The sequence below is a fragment of the Rhincodon typus genome, chromosome 1 (genome assembly GCF_021869965.1).
Source record: "Rhincodon typus isolate 14 chromosome 1, sRhiTyp1.1, whole genome shotgun sequence".
NCBI classification, from domain to species: Eukaryota; Metazoa; Chordata; class Chondrichthyes; order Orectolobiformes; family Rhincodontidae; genus Rhincodon; species Rhincodon typus.
In genome coordinates this window covers 553,808-576,708 of record NC_063332.1, presented here as the reverse complement: position 1 = coordinate 576,708, position 22,901 = coordinate 553,808, and the positions used below count along the sequence as shown (strand labels likewise).

Here is a 22,901-nt window from a genome sequence, read left to right as displayed (position 1 = left end):
GTCCTCTGCACCCTTTCCAATGCTTCCACATCCTTCCTATAATGCGGTGACCAGAACTGTACTCAATTATCCAAGTGCGGCCGCACCAGAGTTTTGTACAGCTGCAACATGACCTGATGGCTCCGAAACTCAATCCCTCTACCAATAAAACCTAACGTACTGTACGCCTTCTTAACAACCCTATCAACCTGGGTGGCAACTTTCAGCGATCTATGCACATGGACACCGAGATCTCTCTGCTCATCCACACTACCAAGAATCTTACCATTAGCCCAGTACTCTGTATTCCTGTTACTCCTTCCAAAGTGAATCACCTCACACTTTTCCGCATTAAACTCCATTTGCCACCTCTCAGCCCAGCTCTGCAGCTTATCATTGTCCCTCTGTAACCTACAACATCCTTCCGCACTATCCACAACTCCACCAACTTTGGTGTCATCCACAAATTTACTAACCCATTCTTCTACGCCGTCATCCAGGTCATTTATAAAAATGACAAACAGCAGTGGCCCCAAAACAGATCCTTGAGGTACACCACTAGTAACTGAAACGGCGCTTCATCGGAGGCTGCATTGATGATGTTACCCAGCAGGGTAATGAAACGTCTGTGGAACAACGAACCAGTTCAGCGAGCCAACCAACCACAACATCCACAACCCGAGCTACAAATCTATTCAAAAACCTGACGGGCAACCTTATCAAACGCCTTGCTAAAATCCATATACACCATATCCACTGCTCTACCATCATCAATATGTTTTGCCACATTCTCAAAGAATTCAATAAGGCTTGTGAGGCATGACCTGCCCCTCTCAAAGCAATGCTGACAATCTCTAATCAAACTATGCTTTCCAAATAATTGTGAATACTGTCTCTCAGAATCCTCTCCAATAATTTGCCCACCACAGAAATAAGACTGAATGGTCTGTAATTCCCAGGGTTATCCCTATTCCCTTTCTTGAACAAGGGAATAATGTTTTCCACCCTCCAATCATCTGGTACTAATCCAGTGGACGGTGAGGATGCAAAGATCATTGCCAAAGGCACAGCAATCCCTTCCCTTGCTTCCCATAGGAACCTTGGGTATATCCCGTCTGGCCCAGGGGACTTATCTGTACTGATGTTTTTCAAAATTTCTAGCACATCTTCCTTCCAAACATCAACCTGTTCAAGCATATTAGCCTGTTTCATGCTGTCCTCTTAAACGACAAGGTCCCTCTCACTAGTGAATACTGAAGCAAAGTATTCATTACCTCCTCCGACTTGAAGCACTATCCCTGATCTGCCCTACCCTCACTCTGGCCATCCACTTGTTCCTCACGTGAGTATAGAAAGCCCTGGGGTTTTCCTTAATCCTACCCGCCAAGGCTTTTTAATGCCCCCTTTGAGCTCTCCTAAGTCCATTCTTCAGTTCCTTCTTAGCGACCTTGTAACCCTCTAGCACCCTGTCCGATCCTTGCTTCCTCAACCTTAAGTAAGCTTCCTTCTTCCTCTTGACTCGGTGTTCAACATGTCTTGTCATCCAAGGTTCCTTCACCTTACTATCCCTTCCTTGCCTCAGTGGGACAAATCTATCCAGCACTCGCCGCAAGTGCTCCCAAAACAACATCCACATTTCTGTCATGCATTTAGAAGATGGAACATAGAACAGTACAGCACAGCACCGGCTCTTATCCTACAGAGATCAAACTACCCTGCATACCCTATATTTTACTATCCTCTGTGTCTATCCAAGAGTTGCTTGAAAGTCTCTAAAGTATCTGACTCCACTACCACTGCCGACAGAGCATTCCACACACCCACCACTCTCTGTGTGAAGAGCCTACTTCTGACATCTCCCCTATACCTTCCTCCAATCACCTTAAAATTATGCTCCCTCGTAATAGTCATTTCCGCCCTGGGAAAAAGTCTCTGGCTATCCACTCTATCTATGCCTCTCACCATCTTGTACACCTCTATCAAGTCACCTCTCATCCTTCTTCGCTCCAATGAGAAAAGCCCTAGCTCCCTCAACCTTTCCTCATAAGACCTGCCCTCCAGTTCAGGCAGCATCCTGGAAAATCTCCTCTGCATCCTCTCTAAAGCTTCCACATCTTTCCCATAATGAGGTGACCAGAACTGAACACAATATTCCAAGTGTGGTCTAACCAGAGTTTTATAGAACTGCAGCATAACCTCACGGCTCTTAAACTCAATTCCCCTGCCAAGTGGCATTAAACTATCATTAATTGTCGTAGAGTGATAGAGTCATAGAGTAATACAGCATAGAAACAGGCCCTTCGGCCTAAACTGGTCCATGCTGATCATGTTGCTTTCTCAGCGAGTTCCAATTACGCACATTTGGTCCATATCCCTCTAAATCCTTCCCATCCATGTATCTATCCAAATGTTTTTTATATGTTGCTATTGGACCTGCCTCAACCACTTTCTCTGGCAGCCCATTCCATGTACGCACCACTCTACATGAAGAAGTTGACCCTCAGGTCCTTCTTAAATCTATCCCCTCTCCCCCCTTAAACCTATGCCATCCAGTTTACAATTCCCCATCCCTGGGAAAACGACTATATACATTCATCCTGTCTGTGCCCCTCATGATTTTATACACCTCAATAAGGTCAGCCCTCATTCTCCTACTTTCCAAGGAATAAAGTCTTATCCTGGCCAACCACTCCCTATAACTCACACCTACTAGTCCTGGCAACATCCTCATAAATCTCAGAGATTGTAAGAACTGCAGATGCTGGAGCCAGAGATAACACAGTGTGGAGCTGGAGGAGCACAGCAGGCCTGAAGAAGGGTCCCGACCCGAAACGTCAACTTTCCTGCTCCTCTGATGCTACCTGGCCTGCTGGTTTCCTCCAGCTCCACACTGTGTTATCTTCGTAAATCTTACATCACTTCCCAATTTAAGTATGTCTTTCCTTTAACAGGATGACCAAAACTATACACAATACTCCAAGTCTCACCAACGACTTATACAACTGTAACATAACGTCCCAAATCCTACACTCAACACCTCGACCGATGAAGGCCAGCATGCTAAATGCCTTCTTCACCACCCTGTCCACCTGTGATGCTCCTTTCAATGAACTATGTACTTGTACTCCAGGTCCCTCTGTTCAATTACACTCCTCAGGACCTTATAATTTACTGTATAAGTCGTATCTTTGTTTGACTTTCCAAAGTGCAACACCTCACACTTGTCTGTATTGAATTGTATTTGCCAATCCTTAGCCCATTTTCCATCTGATCAAGATCTCTCTGTTATTTATGGTAACCTTCTTTGTTATCAACAATACTTCCTAATTTTGTGTCACCCACAAACTTACTAATCATTCCTTGTATATTTTTATCCAGATCATTTGTGTAAACAACAAACAACAAAGGTCCCAGCAACGACCCCTGTGGTACATCACTAGTCACAGGCCTCCAGTCCGAGAAACACCATTCAACCATCACCCTCTGTTCCCTACCATCGAGCTAGTTTTGAATCCAATTAGCTAGATCTCCCTGGATCCCATGCGAACTAATCTTCATGACTAGCCTGCTGTGCAGGACTTTGTCAAAGGTCTTACTAAAGTCCATATAGACAACATCCACTGCCCTACCCTTATCCATCCTCTTGGTTACCTCTTCGAAAAACTCTAAAAGACTTGTCAGACATGACTTCCCGCGCACAAATCCATGCAGACTGTCCCTAATCAAACCTTAACTATCCAAATGTTGGAATTTTTTCTGAAGAAGGGTCCAGACCCGAAACGTCAGCTTTCTTGCTTGTCTGATGCTGCTTGGCCTGCTGTGTTCATCCAGCTCTACACCTTGTTATCTTTGACTATCCAAATGTTGATTGATCCTGTCCATCAGTATCCTCTCCAATAACTTACCTACGACTGATGTCAGGCTCACTGGCCTGTAGTTTCCTAGCTTGTCTTTGCTCCCTTTCTTAAACAATGGAACAACATTAATCACCTTCTAGTCTTCCGGAACTTCACCAGTGGCTAATGTCAAGGGAAAATCTCTGCAAGGGTCTCTGCATTTTTTGCCCTCACCTTTACAAAATCTGAGGATGGACTTGATCAGGCCTAGGGGATTTATCCACCTTAATAGGCTTTAAGACTGCAAATACCTCCTCCCTAGTAATGCGTATGCAGTCCAGTGTTGCACCTTCCTGAGTAGGGCACTTTAAATATTGATTTAAGAAACCTTCTTGGACACATTTGACAAAAGCCTGTTCCTGTGCTGTAATTTTCCTTGTTCTTTGTTCTTTGTTCTAATTCCACCTGTACAGGCCTTTTACATTCTGGGTGGCCCAGTCAATACAGGAGAAATTTAAATATCCAACCAATACTACTCTATGATTGGTGGAGTAGCAGATAGTGAAGGGGGCTGTCGGAGAATGCAGCAGAATATAGATAGATTGGAGAGTTGGGCGGAGAAATGGCAGATGGAGTTCAATCCAGGCAAATGCAAGATGACGCATTTTGGAAGATCCAATTCAAGAGCGAACTGTGTGGTAAATGGAAAAGCCCTGTGGAAAATTGATGCACAGAGAGATCTGGGTGTTCAGGTCCATTGTACCCTGAAGGTGGCAACGCAGGTGGATAGAGTGGCCAAGAAGGCATACGGCATGCTTTCATTCATTAGACGGGGTATTGAGTACAAGAGTTGGCAGGTCATGTTACAGTTGTATAGGACTTTGGTTCGACCACATTTGGAATACTGCGTACAGTTCTGGTCACCACATTACCAAAAGGATGTGGATGCTTTGGAGAGGGTGCAGAGGAGGTTCACCAGGATGTTGCCTGGTATGGAGGGCACTAGCTATGAAGAGAGGTTGAGTAGATTAGGATTATTTACATGAGAAAGACGGAGGTTGAGGGGGGACCTGATTGAGGTCTACAAAATCATGGGAGGTATAGACAGGGTGGATAGCAAGAAGCTTTTTCCCAGAGTGGGGGACTCAATTACTAGGGGTCACAATTTCAAGGTGAGAGGGGAAAAGCTTAAGGGAGATATGCGTGGAAAGTTCTTTACACAGAGGGTGGTGGGTGCCTGGAACGCGTTGCCATCGGAGGTGGTAGAGGCGGGCACGATAGCGTCATTTAAGATGTATCTAGACAGATACGTGAATGGGCAGGGAGCAGAGGGATACAGATCCTTGGAAAATAGGTGACACGTTTAGATAAAGGATCTGGATCGGCGCAGGCTTGGAGGGCCAAAGGGCCTGTTCCTGTGCTGTAATTTTCTTTGTTCTTTGTTCTTTGTTCTAATTCCACCTGTACGGGCCTTTTACATTCTGGGTGGCCCAATCAATACAGGAGAAATTTAAATCTCCAATCAATACTACTCTATTATTCCTACAGGTATCTCTCTAGTACATATTTGGAGGTTTATAAACAGACCCAACAGAGTGACCATCCCCTTCTTGTTTCTAAGTTCTAACCATATGGCCTCATTTGATGACCCCTTAAGAATATCCTCTCTAAGCACTGTTGTTATGTGCTCCCTTATCAAAAGGGCAACTCCCCCTCCTTGCTTACTTGTACTTCTGTCACGCCTGTAGCTTCTGTATCCTGGAACATTGAGTTGTCAGTCCTGCCCTCCCCTCAGCCATGTTTCTATTATGGCTCTAATATCCCAGGCCCCAGAGCCAATCCACACTCTGAGCTCATCTGCCTTACCTGGTCAGCCCTCATGTGTTGAAATTAACGCACTTTAAACTAGACGTCTTTTCCCTCCCTTTACTGTGTCCCTGGCTATCCTGAATAGTAAACTTGTAAAAATATCTGGTTCATTCAGATCCTTAATGGAAGGACATCCTTTCTTGGGATGGCTTTGCTACATTTGTCTTTTGGCCTTTGTGACAGTTTAATGACAGCGTCTCAGCCTCAGTATATCCTTTATGGATTGACCAGCACCGAGGAACTCTGTTCAATCATGTTCCTTTTCTTTTCCACAGATACCTCATGACCAAAGAGTTCCAGGTATCTTACTATGAATCAAATGAGACTGTGGTGACAGAGAAAGACACTGATCTGGTGAGCAATCTCTTGTAAACTGAGACTAGATGGAATTCGATTAAATGTGATCTAAAGACTGTCTCTTTTGATTTTTCTGTATTTTTAATTGTGAGTTTTGATTATGTGGACGTGTTGGGCCGAAGGACCTGTTTCCACACTGTAGGGATTCTATGATGGTTCTATGATGAATTGGGAAACCAATGCACGTGGAAAGGATTAGTGAACTTTTGAAAAGCAAGTCACCTGATCTTTGTAAATGCTGTTTACATAACTGCTGGTTGAACATACCAACATAGAAGACAGGAGCAGGAGGAGGCCATTTGGCCCTTTGAGCCTTCTTCATTATTCTTCACGATGGTGCTGATCATCCAACTCAATGGTTTAATTCGGATTTCTCCCCATAGCCTTTGATGCCATTCACCCCAAGTGCTATATTGAGTCATCTCTTGAATACATTTTGGCATTGACTGTTTCCTATGGTAATGAATTCCACAGGCTCACCGTTCTTTGGGTGAAGAAATGTCTCCTCATCTCCATCCTAAATCGTCTACCCTGAATCTTCATACTGTGACCCCGGTTCTCGACACACCCACCACTGGGAACATCCTCCTGCATCTACCCTGTCTAGTCCTGTTAGAATTTTAGAAGTCTCTATGAGATCCCCCCTCATTCATCTGAGCTCAAGTGAAAACAACCCCAACCTAGTCAATCTCTCCTCATACGTCAGACCCTCCATCCCCAGAATCAGCCTGGTAACCCTTCGCTGCATTCCCTCAAAAGCAAGAGCATCTTTCTTCAGAAAAGGATTCCAAAATTATGCACAATATCCACTATTTCTAATTGGCTACTTCCTTGAGTACTCTGGGGTGTAGATTATCAGGCCCTGGGGATTTCTCAGCCTTCAATCCCAACAATTTTCCCAGCACCATTTCTCTAATAATATTGATCTCCCTCAGTTCTTCCCTCTCACTAAACCTTGCATTCTCCAACAATTCTGGTATCTGCTTTGTGTCTTTTTTTTTTGTGAAGATAGAATTAAAGTGTATATGTAGTTTCTCAGCCATTTCTTTGTCCCCTATTGTACATCCCCCGTTTCTGTCTGTGTCTTTACCAATCTCATTCTCTTCACGTACTGAGAGAAACTCTTGGTGTCAGTCTTTACATTCCCTGCAAGTTTACTTTCGTACTCTATTTTCCCCTACTTAATCAATCCCTTGGTCCTTCTTTGCTAATTCTAAACCGCTCCCAATCCTCAGATTTATTATTTTACATGGCCAACCTGTAAGCTTCTTCCTTGCATCAGATACAATATCTTATTTGCTTTGTAAGCCATGGATTGGCCCTCTTACACATTTTGCTTGAGCGACAGACAAGACTAAACAGTTGTTGCACTTCCCCCATGCGTTCCTTGAATGTCTGCCATTGCCTTTCCACTATTGTACCTCTAAGTAACTCTCACCACTCTATCAAGGCTAACTCATGCCTCATATCCTCGTAGCTTCCTTTATTAAGGTTTAGCACCCTAGTCTCTGAATCAACTACCTCTTTCTCCAGAGATAGTAGGAACTGCAGATGCTGGAGAATCTGAGATAACAAAGTATAGAGCTGGATGAACACAGCAGGCCAAGCAGCATCAGGATCGCAGGAAGGCTGACGTTTCGGGCCTGGACCCTTCTTCAGTTTTTCTGAAGAAGGGTCCGGGCGTGAAACGTCAGCCACCTGCTCCTCTGATGCTGCTTGGCCTGCTGTGTTCATCCAGCTCGACCTCTCTCTCCATCTTGATGAAAAAGTCTATCATGTTATGGTTGCTCTTGCCCAAGGGGCCTTGCACAGCTATGTTGGCAATGATTCCTTTCTCATTATAAAAGTAAACAGTCTAAGATGGCCTGCTCTCGAATTGGTTCCTGCACATATTGGTCAAGAAAATGATCCCGTATGCACTCCAGGAATTCCTTCTCTATGGCATTGTGATTAATTTGATTTGCCCAATATATGTGCAGATTGTCTCGGATGTGATGTCTTGGATCGTGTCTTCAAGATCCTTAAGGGGGAGGGTGAGCAACCAGCAGTCATGGTACACATTGGTACCAATGACATAGGTAGAAAAAGGACAGAGAATGTGAAAAACGAGTACAGGGAGTTAGGTTGGAAGCTGAAGTCCAGGACAAACAGGGTAGTTATCTCTGGATGACCACCAGTGCCATGTGATAACGAGGTAAGAAATAGGGAGAGAGTACAGCTAAACACGTAGCTACAGGGCTGGTGTAGGAAGGAGGGCTTCCATTATGTGGATAATTGGAGCACATTCTGGGGAAGGTGGGACCTGTACAGTAAGGATGGGTGGCACCTGAACCGGAAGGGCAGAAATATCCTGGGAGGGAGGTTTGCTAGAGCTATACGGGATGGTTTAAACTAGTTTGGCAGGGGGTGGGGAACCAGATTGATAATTCAGAGGATGAGGTATTCGGCCTTCCAACAGACACAACAGGGAGTGAGGTGGTTGATAAAGAAATGCGGTCGATGGAGCGTAATTGTGGACACAGAGATAGTTTGAGGTGTGTATACTTCAATGCTAGAAGTATCAGAAATAAAGCGGATGAACTTAGAGCATGGGTCAGTACTTGGAACTACGATGTTATGGCCATTACAGAAACTTGGGTAACTCAGGGAGAGGAATGGATGTTGGAAGTTCCAGGATTTAGATGCTTTAAAAGAAATAGGGAGGGTGGAAAAAGAGGTGGGGGAGCGGCATTGCTCGTCAGGGCGAGTATAGCATCTAGTGAAAGGCAGTTCGAGAATGATATGTCCACAGAGTCAGTTTGGGTTGAGGTCAGGAACAAGAAAGGAGCAGTCACTTTGTTGGGGGGTTTTTTACAGACCCCCTAATAGTTGCAGAGAAGTAGAGGAGCGGATTGGGAGGCAGATACTGGAAAGGTGCAGAAGTCACAAGTTGTAGCCCTGGGTGACTTCAACTTTCCAAATATTGATTGGAAACGTTTTAGTTGTAATAGTTTAGATGGAGCAGATTTTGTCCAGTGCGTTCAGGAAGGATTCCTGGCACAGTATGTAGATAGACCAACACAAGGAGAGGCCACTTTGGATTTGGTGCTTGGCAATGAACCGGGCCAAGTGTTAGACCAGTTGGTAGGAGAGCATTTTGGCTGTAGCGATCATAACTCTGTTACTTTCACAATAGTCATGGATAAGGATAGGTATATACGGCAGAGTGAAGTTTATAATTGGGGGAAGGGTAATTTCAATTCAGTTAGGCAAGAACTGGGTAACATAAATTGGGAACAGATGCTTTCAAGGAAGAGCACCACAGAAATGTGGAGATTGTTTAAGGAATGCATACTGCATGTGCTCGATATGTTTGTCCCTAGCAGACAGAGAAGATGCGGTCGAGTGAAGGAGCCTTGGTTCTCAAGAGAGGTCGAACAACTGGTTAAGAGAAAGAAGGAGGCTTATGTAAGGTTTAGGAAAAGAGGAACTGAAAAGGCTCTAGAGGAATACAAGTTAGCCAGGAAGGAGCTGAAGAAAGGGCTTCGGAGAGCTAAAAGGAGGCATGAGAAAACCTTGGCAGATAGGATCAAGGAAAACTCCAAGGCTTTTTACACGTATGTGCAGAACAAGAGAATGACCAGAGAAAGGGGAGGGCTGATCAAGGATTATAAAGGGAATTTGTGCACAGAGCCTAAAGAGATAGGAGAGGTCCTTAATGAATACTTTTCTTCTGTATTCACAACTGAGAGGGACCTAGTTGTAGAGGACGACGTTGTGAAACAGGCAGGTAGGCTAGAGGAGATTGATGTTAGTAAAGAAGATGTGCCAGGAATTCTGAGGAAGTTGAAGATAGATAAGTCCCCCGGGCTTGATGGGATTTATCCAAGGATTCTATGGGAAGCGAGGGACGAGATCGCAGGGCCTTTGGCGATGATCTTTTCGTCCTCACTGTCCACGGGTATAGTGCCGGAAGATTGGAAAGAGGCAAACGTCATTCCCTTTGTTCAAAAAAGGGAATAGGGATAACCCCGGAAATTACAGACCAGTTAGTCTTACGTCAGTGGTGGGCAAATTATTGGAAAGGGCTCTGAGAGACAGGATTTATGATCACTTGGAAAGGCACAGTTTGATTCGTGATAGTCAGCATGGATTTGTGAGGGGTAGATCATGCCTCACAAACCTTAATGAATTCTTTGAAGAGGTGACCAAACACGTGGATGAAGGTGGAGCAGTGGATGTGGTATACATGGATTTAAGTAAGGCGTTTGATAAGCTTCCCCATGGTAGGCTCATGCAGAAGGTAAGGAGGCATGGGATAGGGGGAAATGTGGCAGATTGGATTCAGAATTGGCTGACCCTTAGAAGACAAAGGGTGGTAGTGAACGGAAAATATTCAACATGGTGCTCAGTTACGAGTGGTGTACCACAAGGATCTGTTCTGGGTCCTCTTCTGTTTGTGATTTTTGTAAATGATCTGGATGAAGGAGTGGAGGGGTGGATTAGCAAGTTCGCGGACGATACAAGGTGGGTCACATGGACAGTGCGGAGGGCTGTTCTAGGTTACAAAGGGACATTGATAGAATGGAGAGCTGGCCTGAGAAGTGGCAGATGGAGTTTAACCCTGAAAAGTGTGAGGTGATTCATTTTGGAAGGACAAACTTGAAAGCAGAATGCAGGGTTAACGGAAAGATTCTTGGCAGTGTGGAGGAGCAGAGGGATCTTGGGGTTCATGTTCACAGTTCCCTGAGAGCTACCACCCAGGTGGATAGAGTTGTTAAGAAGGCGTATGGTGTGTTAGCTTTCATTAATAGAGGGATTGAGTTCAAGAGCCGTGAAGTTATGCTCCAGCTATACAAAAGCCTGGTTCGGCCACGTCTGGAGTATTGTGTCAGTTCTGGTCACCTCATTACAGGAAAGATGTGGAGACGTTGGAAAAGGTGTAAAGGAGATTTACCAGGATGTTGCCTGGAATGGAGAGAAGCTTTTACGAGGAAAGGTTGAGAGAGCTAGGGCTTTTCTCTTTAGAAGACGAAGGATGAGAAGCGACTTGATAGAGGTGTACAAAATGATCAGAGGTATAGATAGAGTAGACAGCCAGAGACTTTTTCCTCGGGTGGAGGTAGCTTTTACGAGCGGACATAGTTTTAAAGTGAAAGGAGGTAGATATCGGGGAGGCTTCAGAAGTAGATTCTTTACTCGGAGAGTGGTCGGGGCGTGGAATGCATTGCCGGAGAGGGTAGTGGAGTCGGCCTCATTAGGGGCATTTAAGCAGCTATTAGATAGGCATATTGATGATAGTATAAGGTAGGGGTGGAGGTTCGATAGACCTTAGGTTTCGGGTGCAAGTTCGGCACAACATCGTGGGCCGAAGGGCCTGTACTGTGCTGTACTGTTCTTTGTCTATGTATTGAAATCCCTTGTGATGACTGATATTTCCTTACCACATGCATCTCTAATTTCCTGTTGAATGCCATTCTCAACATCACCACTGCAGTTTGGAGGTCTATATATGACATCTGCTAATGTTTTTTGCCCCTTTGTATTTTGCAGCTCTACCCATACAAACGCCACATTTTTAGAGCCAATATCCTTTCTCACTATTGTATTAATTTCCTCTTTAACCAGCTCTGCAGCTCCGCCACCTTTTCCTTTTTGCCTGTCCTTCCCAAATACTGAATACCCTGGGACATTCAGTTCCCATCCCTGATCACTCTGCAGCCATGTCTCCATAATCCCAATTACATCGTAGCCATTTACATCTGTGTGCACGCTTAGTTCATCCACTTTATTGCAGATGCTCCACACATTAAGGCACAAAACCTTTTAAGCTTGTCCCTCTAATAGTGTTTGTCTCCTCCTTTTTTTTCTCAGTAGCCCTGTTTGAATCTTGTCCTTGGTTTCTCAGCCTATCACTTTTCTTCTTCCTTTTTCCAGATTTTGCTTTTATCCTTGCTGCCTTCTTCTCTGACTCTTCACATCGGTTCCCATCCCGCTGGTATACTAGTTTAAACCCTTCCCAACCGCTCTCATAAAACACTCCCACTGGGACATCACCCAGTCCTGTCCAAACTGTTGGGTGAAGGTCTATTTTGTTCATTTGTTCAGCGGCGGGAGTCTGGAGAGTGTGCGAGGGGATTTCTGGGAAGGTAAAATCATATATTCTGGCAGTGGCTAAACCCGAAACACTGCACATGTAGTGCCTCCCACCCACCCTCCTCCTCTAACCTAAAAACAGACTCTGTGTGGAGGGTCAATAAGCACAATGATTTCCTCTGAGTTGGGAGAAAGCTTGAGGGTACTGCTGGAAAGCGGCGAGTACAATAACACACAGTTAGTGCTTTGGGGCCTTCATTTTTGGCAGCAGAGGAGGAGGAGACCAGGAGCGAGAGCACAAGAGTGGTGTCTCCCACCCTTCCACCTCCTCTAACCTAAGAATAAAAGGATAAGTAAGTTATTCTCTAGTTTTTACAAATCTTTCGGGTAAGTTTATATTTAGAGGGGATGGCAGTCAGGGCGGTGCAATGTTCCTCCTGCAGGATGTAAGAGGTAAGACTCTGCTGACTTCACCTGAGGGAAGTGCACCCAGCTCCAGCTCCTCAAAGACCGCGTTAGATAGCTGGAGCTGGATAAACACAGGATCATTCGGGAGGCTGAGGTGGTGATAGAACCGAGCTACAGGGACATAGTTACCCCTAAGAACGAAGGCACTTGGGTGACAGTAAGGAAAGGGAAGGGAAGGAATCGGTCAGTGCAGGGATCCCCTGTGGTCGTTCCCCTCAACAATAAGTATACTGTTTTGGATACTGTTGTGGGGGACAACCTACCAGGGGTAACTCACAGGGACGGGGTCTCTGGTACAGGGTCTGGCTCTGTGGCTCAGAAGGGAAGGGGGGAGAATAGGAGAGAAATTGTAGTGAGGGATTCAATAGTTAGAGGCACAGACAGGCGGTTCTGTACACGCGAACGAGACGAACGGATGGTATGTTGCCTCTCGGGTGCCAGGGTCCATGACATCTCAGATCGTGTCTTCAAGATCCTTAAGGGGGAGGGTGTGCAACCAGCAGTCATGGTACACGTTGGTACCAATGAAACAGGTAGAAAAAGGAGACAGAATGTGAAAAACGAGTACAGGGAGTTAGGTTGGAAGCTGAAATCCAGGACAAACAGGGTAATTATCTCTGGATTACTACCAGTGCCACATGATAACGAGGGAAGAAATAGGGAGAGAGTGCAGCTAAACACGTGGCTACAGGGCTGGTGTAGGAAGGAGGGCTTCCATTATGTGGATAATTGGAGCACATTCTGGAGAAGGTGGGATCTATACAGTAAGGACGGGTTGCACCTGAACCGGAAGGGCAGAAATATCCTGGGAGGGAGGTTTGCTCGAGCTATATGGGATGGTTTAAACTAGATTGGCAGGGGGTGGGGAACCAGATTGATAATTCAGAGGATGAGGTATTCAGCCTTCCAACAGACACAACAGGGAGTGAGGTTGTATATAAAGAAATGCGGTCGATGGAGCGTAATTGTGGACACAGAGATGGTTTGAGGTGTGTATACTTCAATGCTAGAAGTATCAGAAAAAAGGCAGATGAACTTAGGGTCAGTACTTGGAACTACGATGTTGTGGCCATTACAGAAACTTGGGTATCTCAGGGAGAGGAATGGATGTTGGAAGTTCCGGGATTTAGATGCTTTAAAAGAAATAGGGAGGGTGGGAAAAGAGGTGGGGGAGTGGCATTGCTAGTCAGGGCTAGTATAGCAGCTACTGAAAGGCAGTTTGAGAAGGATATGTCGACAGAGTCAGTTTGGGTTGAGGTCAGGAACAAAAAAGGAGCAGTCACTTTGTTGGGGGTTTTTTACAGATCCCTTAATAGTTGTAGAGAAGAAGAGGAGCAGATTGGGAGGCAGATACTGGAAAGGTGCAGAAGTCACAGGGTTGTAGTCATGGGTGACTTCAACTTTCCAAATATTGTTTGGAAACATTTTAGTTGTAATAGTTTAGATGGAGCAGATCTTGTCCAGTGCGTTCAGGAAGGATTCCTGACACAGTATGTAGATAGACCAACACGAGGAGAGGCCACTTTGGATTTGGTGCTTGGGTAGTGGGGTTGGCCTCATTAGGGGCATTTAAGCGGCTAGTAGGTAGGTATATGGGTGATGATATAAGGAGGGGTGGAGGTTAGATAGACCTTAGGTTTAGGGTAAAACTTCAGTACAACATCATGGGCCGAAGGGCCAGTGCTGTGCTGCACTGTTCTATGTTCTATGTTCTATAGATGGGCTGGAGCACAGGGGTATGCGCAAGAGGGATTTGGCCAGCAACATGATTGATCTGTGGAAGAGTCAGCAGTTATTGATAAAAAGGCTTTCTACCCATTGATACCTATGGGGAGTTAATGGCCTAGCAGTTTTTTTGCCAGACTATTAATGTAGAGACTCAGGTCATGTTTCAGTGACCTGAGTTCAAATTTGGCCATTGTAGATGGCGGAATTTGCAATTCAGTGAAAACCTGGAATGAAAATCTGCTGATGACTGTTGTGTTTTTGTTGTAAAGTTCCATGTGACACTGTTTAGGGAAGCAAATCTGCCATCTTTACATGGCCTGGCTTTCACGTCACTCCAGAACCATAACAATGTGATTGACAGTTAACTGCCCTGCGGGCAATTACGGGTGGGCCCAGTCAGCAACGCCCACTTCCTGTGAATGAATAAATATCAAGTTTGCAAAAAATAAGTTTATTTTCCCTCACATGTTGCTGTAAGCTGTGGCTTTTAACAAACAAATTGGAGACTTTATAAGTTGTGAACCAGTTGCTCTGTGCCTCCTGCAGCAAATGAAAATCCCTGGAGAGGGAACATTGAGGAGAAACAAATTCTGAGAAACCAAAAGGATCACATCGGTGACCTCTGGGGACAGGGACCAATGAACAGTTTTACCCTCCACTTTTTTTTTGTTGTATCTGTCTGTATGTGTGTGTGCAGGGAGAATTTTTAACGTGGTTAGAGTTCTAACTAATACAGTTAAATGTCAATAGTTCATAATTGTGCCTTTTGAACTAGAACTGATTACTCTCTGTAATAAATAGTGCTTTATGTTAAGTGAAGAAACCTGGTCTGTGCTTATTGTCAATCTGCATCTCACAGACAGGATAGACAGGTAAAGTGGGGAATTGTGAATACTTGACAAAACAGTCAGTTTTTGTGAGAAGTGCAGGAAGAGCAGGGTTTGATTTCCAGCAAGCTTAAATGTGACAGAAGTTGTTTTAAATTGAAGGAATTTCCTGAGGAAGTTCTAGATGTGGGCATAATTACAATGTTTAAATGGCATTTGGACAAGCACATGAATTGGAAAGGTTTGGAGTGTCATGGGCTAGGACCAGCCAGGTGGGACTCATTTAATATGGGACTATGCTTGGCATAGACTGGTTGGACCGAAGGGTCTATTTCCGTGCTGTATGACTCTGTGACAAGAGAGTTTGCAAGCCTGTTCAATATTATTTTTTGTGTGTCAATATGTTAAATTATGTATTGCTTTAATGCTGCTTTAAATTCTTCAACTCCCTGACGTAGTTATACTCATACCTTACAGAAATATCCCAAAAACCACCATTACTAACCCTGGATATACCATATTCCACCGGCAGGGCAGACCCAGCAGAAGTGGCAGCACAGTGGGGTATACAGTCAAGAGGGTGTTGCTCTGGGAGTCTTCAGCATTTTACTCTGGACCACATGAAATCTCGTGGCTTTAGGTTAAATGTTGGCAAGGAAACCTCCTGCTGATTACCACGTTCCACCCTCCATCCGCTGATGAATCGGACCTTGTCCATGTTGAACAACAATTAGAGGAAGCACTGAGAATGGAAAGGGTACAAAATGTCCTCTGGGTGGGGGATTTCAATGTCCACCACCAAGAGTGGCTCAGCAGCAGTATTACTGATCGTTATAGTAGTAGTAGTATTACTGGAGGGAAAACCATACTTGACTTCATCCTTACAAATTTGCCAGCTACGGATGCATCTGTCCTTGGCAGTATTGGTAAGAGTGACCACCGCACATGGTGAAGGTGTGAGATTGAGCAAGCTGTTTCCCCCCTAGACTGAGACCTGCCTTGCAGTAAGGTGCAAAAACAGAAATTGCTGGAAAAGCTCTACAGGTCTGGCAGCATCTGTGCAGAGAAATCAGAGTTAACATTTCAGGTCCTGTGACCCTTTCCGGAGTTCTGAGGAAGGGTTACTGGGCCCAAAAGGTTAACTCTGATTTCTCTCCACAGATGCTGCCAGACCTGCTGAGCTTTTCCAGCAATTTCCGTTTCTGTTTCTGATTTACAGCATCCACAGTTCTTTTGGTTTTTATTGAACAGCAAGGTAAGCTGCTTTGTTATGTGACATCACTAATTGATGTTTGGAGCATGCAGCTTTGTGCTAAGTGAACGAGCACTGAGAGAGCAAGTGAGCAGCCAGGAGGTGCAGCCTGCTCCAGTCCTTTATCTGAGTCCCTGTTCCTGTGAACTGTGTTTCCCCATCTCAAACTTTCAGTTGTAGTTGTTGCTGTGCCAGCCAGTACCTCAGAGAGGGACTGGTAAATGCCAGCTGCTGATGCCCATGGTGAAGGGGTGCATGCAGTTGGTGCCTGTGAAACATGCTCTGAGAAGCTGTTTGCTCCTCTGCAACCTGCAAGTCTGAAGGAGACCCTGCTTAACGTTTCTTCGTTTTTTTTGCTTCAGGTTCAAAAGCAGTCAATATTTAGTCCAAGTTGCCTTTTTCTGAGACTCAGGTTTTTTGTTACATTTGTTCCCTAATGTTAATGGCATTTAACATATCGAAGAATTCCTATGCAACTTTTTTGGGGATGCTATGAAATGAGAAAAGTTTGATCCTGAGATGTGACCATCTTCCTACAGTACCAGTGTTACTATCAGGGATCTGTGAGAAAATTCCCTGGATCCCAGGTCTCTGCAAGCACCTGCTCAGGACTCAGGTAAACAGACAGATACTTCTCTGAATTGTACTCGTGTTAGTGAAACCAAAGCTAAAATATTCGATGATTTAACCTGGGACCTGTTCGTTCAGTTGGGGAAAGCTTGTGACTTAAATAAGATGTTTTTTTCAACAGGATAGATAACTGTTGCTGACTATGTAGCTATGTCAGCTGTTTTAAAACAGAAAGTCTGCTCATAAAATATAGAATTAGAAGCAATCTTTACACACTTTACAAGATTTTAATTTTCGTAACACAAGGAGTATTATGGGTCAGGCAGGTTAGCTTAGAGCCTGGATCAGTACATGGGACTATGATGTTGTGCCCTACAGAGACCCTGGTTGAGAGAGGGGCAGGACTGGCTGCTCAACATTCCAGGGTTTCATTGTTATAGGTGAGACAGAGAGGAAGGTAAAAGAGGTAAAGGAGTTGCATTACTAATATGAGACAATGTTACATCTGCGCTCAGAGACGACATACTGGGGGGGCTCATTCACTTAGGCAAAATAGGTACAGCTTAAAAGTAAGATATGGGCAATCACTCTGATAGGATTATGCTATAGGTCCCCCAACAGCCATTGAGGTGTTGAAGAACAAATACGTAGGTAGATTATAGAAAGATACAATGAAAAGAGTTGTCATAGTGGGTGACTTTAATCTCTCTGGTATTGACTGGAACTCCCTTAGACCAAGATGCTCAGATGGGGGAGAATTTGTTAAGTGCACCTAAGAGGGTTTCTGTAAACAGTATGTGGATAGTGCAACTAGAGGAGGGACCATACTGGACCTTGTACTGGCTAATGAGCCTGGCCTGCTGACTGACCTTTCAGTGGAAGAGCATTTTGGAAGCAGTGATCACAACCCCTTAAGTTTTAGGATAGCTATGTATAAGGATAAGACAGGATCTTGCAGGAAGGTACTAAATTGGGGCAGGGCAAATAATGTCAGTAATAGGCAAGAGCTGGGGAGTGTTAATTGGGAGGAGCTGTTATCAGGCAAGTCCACATTTGACATGTGGAAGTTGTTTAAAGACCTGCTGATCAGAGTTCAGGACTGGCATGTTCCAGTAAGGGGGAAGTACAAGGATGGCAAGCTAAGGGACCCTTGGATAACGAGGGAGGTTGAGAATTTAGTCAAAAGTAAAATAGAAGCATATGTAATGTTTAGGAAGCTAAAATTGGACAGGCCCCATGAGGAATATAAAGAAAGCAGGAAAGAACTCAAGCAAGGAGTTAGGAGAGCAAGAAGGGGCTCTAAAATGACCTTGGCAAGTAGGGTTAAAGAAAATCCCAAGGCATTGTACACATACATTAAAAACAAGTGGATAACTAGGGAGAAGTTAGGACCACTCACGGATAAAGGAGGGAATTTGTGCTTGGCGGCAGACAATGTGGGTGAGATTCTAAATGAGTACTTTGCACCAGTATTCACGCAGAAGAAGGATATGGAAGAAAGTAAGATTAGTGTGGAGCAAGCTAATAAAGTAGGGCATTTTGAGATGAAGAAAGAAGTGGTGTTCGATCTCTTGAAGTGCATTAAGATGGATAAGTCTGCAAAGCCAGATGTATTTGAGAGGGGTAAGTGAGGAGATTGCCGGGGCCTTGACGAAGATGTAGCCACTGGAACAGAGGGCTGGCGAGTAGCTAATGTTGTTCCTCTGTTCAAGAAGGGACATAGGGATGATCCAGCAAACTGTAGATCAGTGAGTTTCACTGTGTTTGGATCACTATTGGAGAGAATTCTTTAGGATTTGCGCTCATGTGAAAAAGCATCGCCTAATTAGGAACAGTCATCTTGGCTTTATGAGGAACAGGTCATGTCTTATAAACTTGATTGAATTTTTTGAGGAGGTGATAAAGATGATTGATGAGGGTAGAACAGTGAATGTTGAACGCACAGATTTTAGTAAGGCTTTCCAAAAGGTCCCTCATGGTAGGTTTATCCAGAAGATTAAGATGCATCAGATCCACAATAACTTGGCTGTGTGGATTCTGAATTGGTTTGCCCAAAGAAACCAGAGGATAGTGGTGGAAGGGTGTTTTTCAGGCTGAAGGTCCGTGACTAGTAGTGTTCCGCAGGGATCTATATAATATAAAAATACCATGCAAGGACTGTCAGAACCACTACATAGGCCAAACCGGAAGAAAACTGACAATACAGATTAACGAACACCATTAGCTACCAAGAGACACGACCAATTCTCACTGGTCTCACTACACACGGACAACGAGGGACACGAATTCGACTGCGACAGCACATCCATAATCACTTAAGCCAAACAGAGAGACACCAGGGAATTCCTGGAGGCCTGGTATTCCAACCGGAACTCCATCAACAAACACATTGAATTAGACCCTGTGTACAAACCACGGAGAAACAAAAGCGGAAGTGATACCAAACACCCCAACAAACCGAGATAGAAAAATAACAAGCGGGACAGAACACCAACGCCTCACCGAAGGTACACTGATGATGTTACCTAGCAAGGTGATGAAATGTTTGCAACCAAACCCACCGGCTTGGCGAGCATGTCCACAACCTCAGAGTAGAAGGTTATCAAAGGATACAGATCAGTTGCAGATATGGGCAGAGAAATGGAGTTTAATCTGGTTAAGTGTGAAGTGCTGCACAGTTAATGGCAGGACCCTGAACAGCACTGATGTACAGGGGGATCTTGGAGTTCAAGTCCATAGCTCCCTGAAAGTGGCCATGCAAGTAATAGGGTGGTAAAGAAGGTTTATGGCATGTTTGCCTTTATTGGTTGGGGAATTGAGTACAAGAGTCAGGATGTCATCTTGCAGCTTTAAAAGACTTTGGTTTGGCCGCACTTAGAATATTGCGTTCAATTCTGTTTGCCACATTCCAGGGAGGATGTGGAGGCTTTGGAGAGGGTACAGAAGAGGTTTACCAGGATGCTGCCTGGATCCAAGGGTATGAGCTATAAGGAGAGGGTTAAAAAACTTGAGATAACATAGTGTGGAGCTGGCGGAACACAGTGAACCAGGCAGCATCAGAGGAGCAGGAAAGCTGACATTTTGGGTCAGGACCCTTCTCTGGAGCGGTGGAGGCTGAGGTGAGTCTTGAGAGAAGTCTGTATAATTATGAGAAGCATAGATAGGGTTGACAGTTAGAATCCTTTTCCCAGAGCTGAAATGCCGAATACGAGAGGGCACGCATTTGAGGTGAGAGGGAGAAAGTTGAAAGGAAAAGTGAGGAGAAAGTTTTTTACACAGAGAGTGGTAAGTGTCTTTAACACACTGCCAGGGGGTGGTGGTGGAGGCAAATACAAGAGGGGCATTTGAGGGGTTTTTAGATAAGCACATGAGGATGCAAGGATTGGAAGGGTATGAAGAGTATGGGCCAAATGCAGACAAATGTGACAAGATTACTTCAGGATATCTGGTCAGGATCAGTGTTGAGACCTTTGTTATTTGTACTATATATGAATGATTTGGAGGAGAATGTAACTGGTTTGATTAGTAAGTTTGCCGATGGCATAAACGTTGGTGGAATTGTGGATAGCGATGAGGACCGTCAAAGGATACAGCAGGATATCGATCGGTTGGTGACTTGGGCAGAGAGATGGCAGGTGGAGTTTAATTTGGAAAAATGTGAGGTAATGCATTTCGGAAGGTCTAATCCAGATGGAAAATATATAGTAAATGGCAGAACCGTTAAGAGTACTGATGGGCAGAGGGATCTGGTTGTACAGATACACAGGTCACTGAGCATGGCAAAGTAGGTGGAAAAAGTAGTCAACAAGGCATATGACATGCTTGCCTTCATTGCTCAGGGCATTGTGTTTAAAAATTGGCAGGTAATGTTGCAGCTTTATAGAACCTTAATTAGGCCGCATTTGGAATATTATATTCAATTCTGGTCACCTGAAGGATGTGGTGGCTTTGGAGAGGGTACAGAAAAGATTTACCAGAATGTGGCCTGGTATGGAGGGCATTAGCTATGAGGAGAGGTTGGTGAAACTTGGGTTGTTCTCACTGGAACGACGCAGGTTGAGGTGCGACCTGATAGAGGTCTACAAGATTATGAAGGGCATGGACAGAGTGGACAGTCAGAAGCTTTTTCCCAGGGTGGAAGAGTCAATAACTAGGGGGCATAGGTTTAAGGTGCGAGGGGCAAGGTTTAAAGGTGATGTGTGAGGCAAATTTTTTACACAGAGGGTGGTGGGTGCCTGGAACTTGCTGCTGGGGGAGATAATGGAATCAAATCCGAGAGTGACTTTTCAAGGGCATCTTGACAAATACACGAATAAGATGTGAATAGAGGGATATGGTCCCCGAAAGGGTAGGGGGTTTTAGTTGTGACGGGCAGCATGTCAGTGCAGGCTTGGAGGGCCGAAGATCCTGTTCCTCTGCTGTAATTTTCTTTGTTCTTTCAGTTTTACCGAAGGGTCTGTTTCTGTGCTGTACAACTCTGAGTCTTTGACAGACTCCAAGATAAGTAGCAGTTCCCCTTGGTTGAAGGGCCAGTGACAAGGGAGCACAATGAAAGATGGCTGGCAAGAGGTTTAGACAGAACGATAGGCAAGCATTGGGTGACATTGTGGCTCAGTGGTTAGCACTGCTGTCTCATAGCGCAAGGGACCCAGGTTCGATTCCACCCTTGGGCGACTGCCTGTGTGGAGTTTGCACATTCTCCCTGTGTCTGTGTGGGTTTCCTCCAGGTGCTCCAGTTTGCTCCCACAGTCTAAAGATGTGCAGGCTAGGTGGATTGGTCATAGTAAATTGCCTGTAGTGTTCAGGGATGTGTAGATTAGGTGGGTTATAGGGTGATGGGTCTGGGTGGAATGCTCTGAGGGTCAATGTGGACTTGTTAGGCCAAAGGGCCTGTTTCCACACTGTCAGGATTTTATGAACATTTTTCTCCCAGAGGGTAGTGCGGTGTGGATTGCACTACTTTTTCACCGAGTCACTTGTGAGACATGGGCATCACTGGCTGGACCAACATTATAGCCCGTCCCTAGTTGCCTTTGAGAAGGTGGTGATGAGCTGTCTTCTTGAATCGCTGCAGGCCACCTGCTGTGGATTGATCATCAATGCCCTTCAGGAGGGAATTCCAGGATTTTGTCCATGGAGAAGGACAATGGTAGCAAATACATGGTAACACCATCACCTGCAAGTTCCCCTCGAAGCCACTCACCATCCTGACTTGGAAATATATCGCCGTTCATTCATGGTCACTGTGTCAAAATACTGCAATTCCTTCATAAAGGCATGTGAGTCAACCGACAGAACACAGACCTCAGTGGTTCAAGAAAGCCACCACCTTCCCAAGTGCAAAGAGGGACATAAATAAATGCTGGGCCCAGCCAGCAATACCAATATCCCTCAAGTGAACAAATAAATGGTCACTGTTTAATTGGACTGAGATGTGTTTATTCAGCAGCGTAAGGGTCACTGACTGTGTAACTGTGCTGGGATGTGTTTATTCAGCAGGGTAAGGGTCACTCACTGTGTAACTGTGCTGGGATGTGTTTATTCAGCAGGGTGAGGGTCACTGACTGTGTAACTGTACTGGGATATGTTTATTCAGCAGGGTGAGGGTCACTCACTGTGTAACTGTACAGGGATGTGTTTATTCAGCAGGTGTAGGGTCACTCACTGTGTAACTGTACAGGGTCAGTGTTTATTCAGCAGGATGAGGGTCACTCGCAGTGTAAGTTTACAGGATGGTGTTTATTCAGCAGGGTAAGCGTCACTAATTGTGCAAATGTACAGGGATATGTTTATTCACCAGGGTAAGGGTCACTCACTGTGTAACTGCACTGACATGTGTTTATTCAGCAGGGTGAGGGTCACTCACTGTTTAACTGCACTGGGATGTGTTTATTCAGCATAGTGAGGGTCACTGACTGTGTAAGTGTACTGGGATGTGTT

The 22,901-nt window shown here is 44.9% G+C and overlaps 1 protein-coding gene across 1 annotated transcript in view; it reads left to right on the top strand.

Moving 5' to 3' along the window:
* Window positions 1-5,937: 5,937 nt before the first annotated feature.
* The window catches only part of LOC125483525 (disintegrin and metalloproteinase domain-containing protein 12-like), a 54,060-nt gene continuing 37,096 nt past the window's right edge, over window positions 5,938-22,901 (top strand). The window contains exons 1-2 of the mRNA XM_048599231.1: window positions 5,938-6,038; window positions 16,931-17,007. Coding sequence (XP_048455188.1) covers window positions 5,967-6,038; window positions 16,931-17,007 — 149 coding nt within the window. The 5' untranslated portion in view covers window positions 5,938-5,966. The remainder of the gene's footprint in view (window positions 6,039-16,930; window positions 17,008-22,901) is intronic.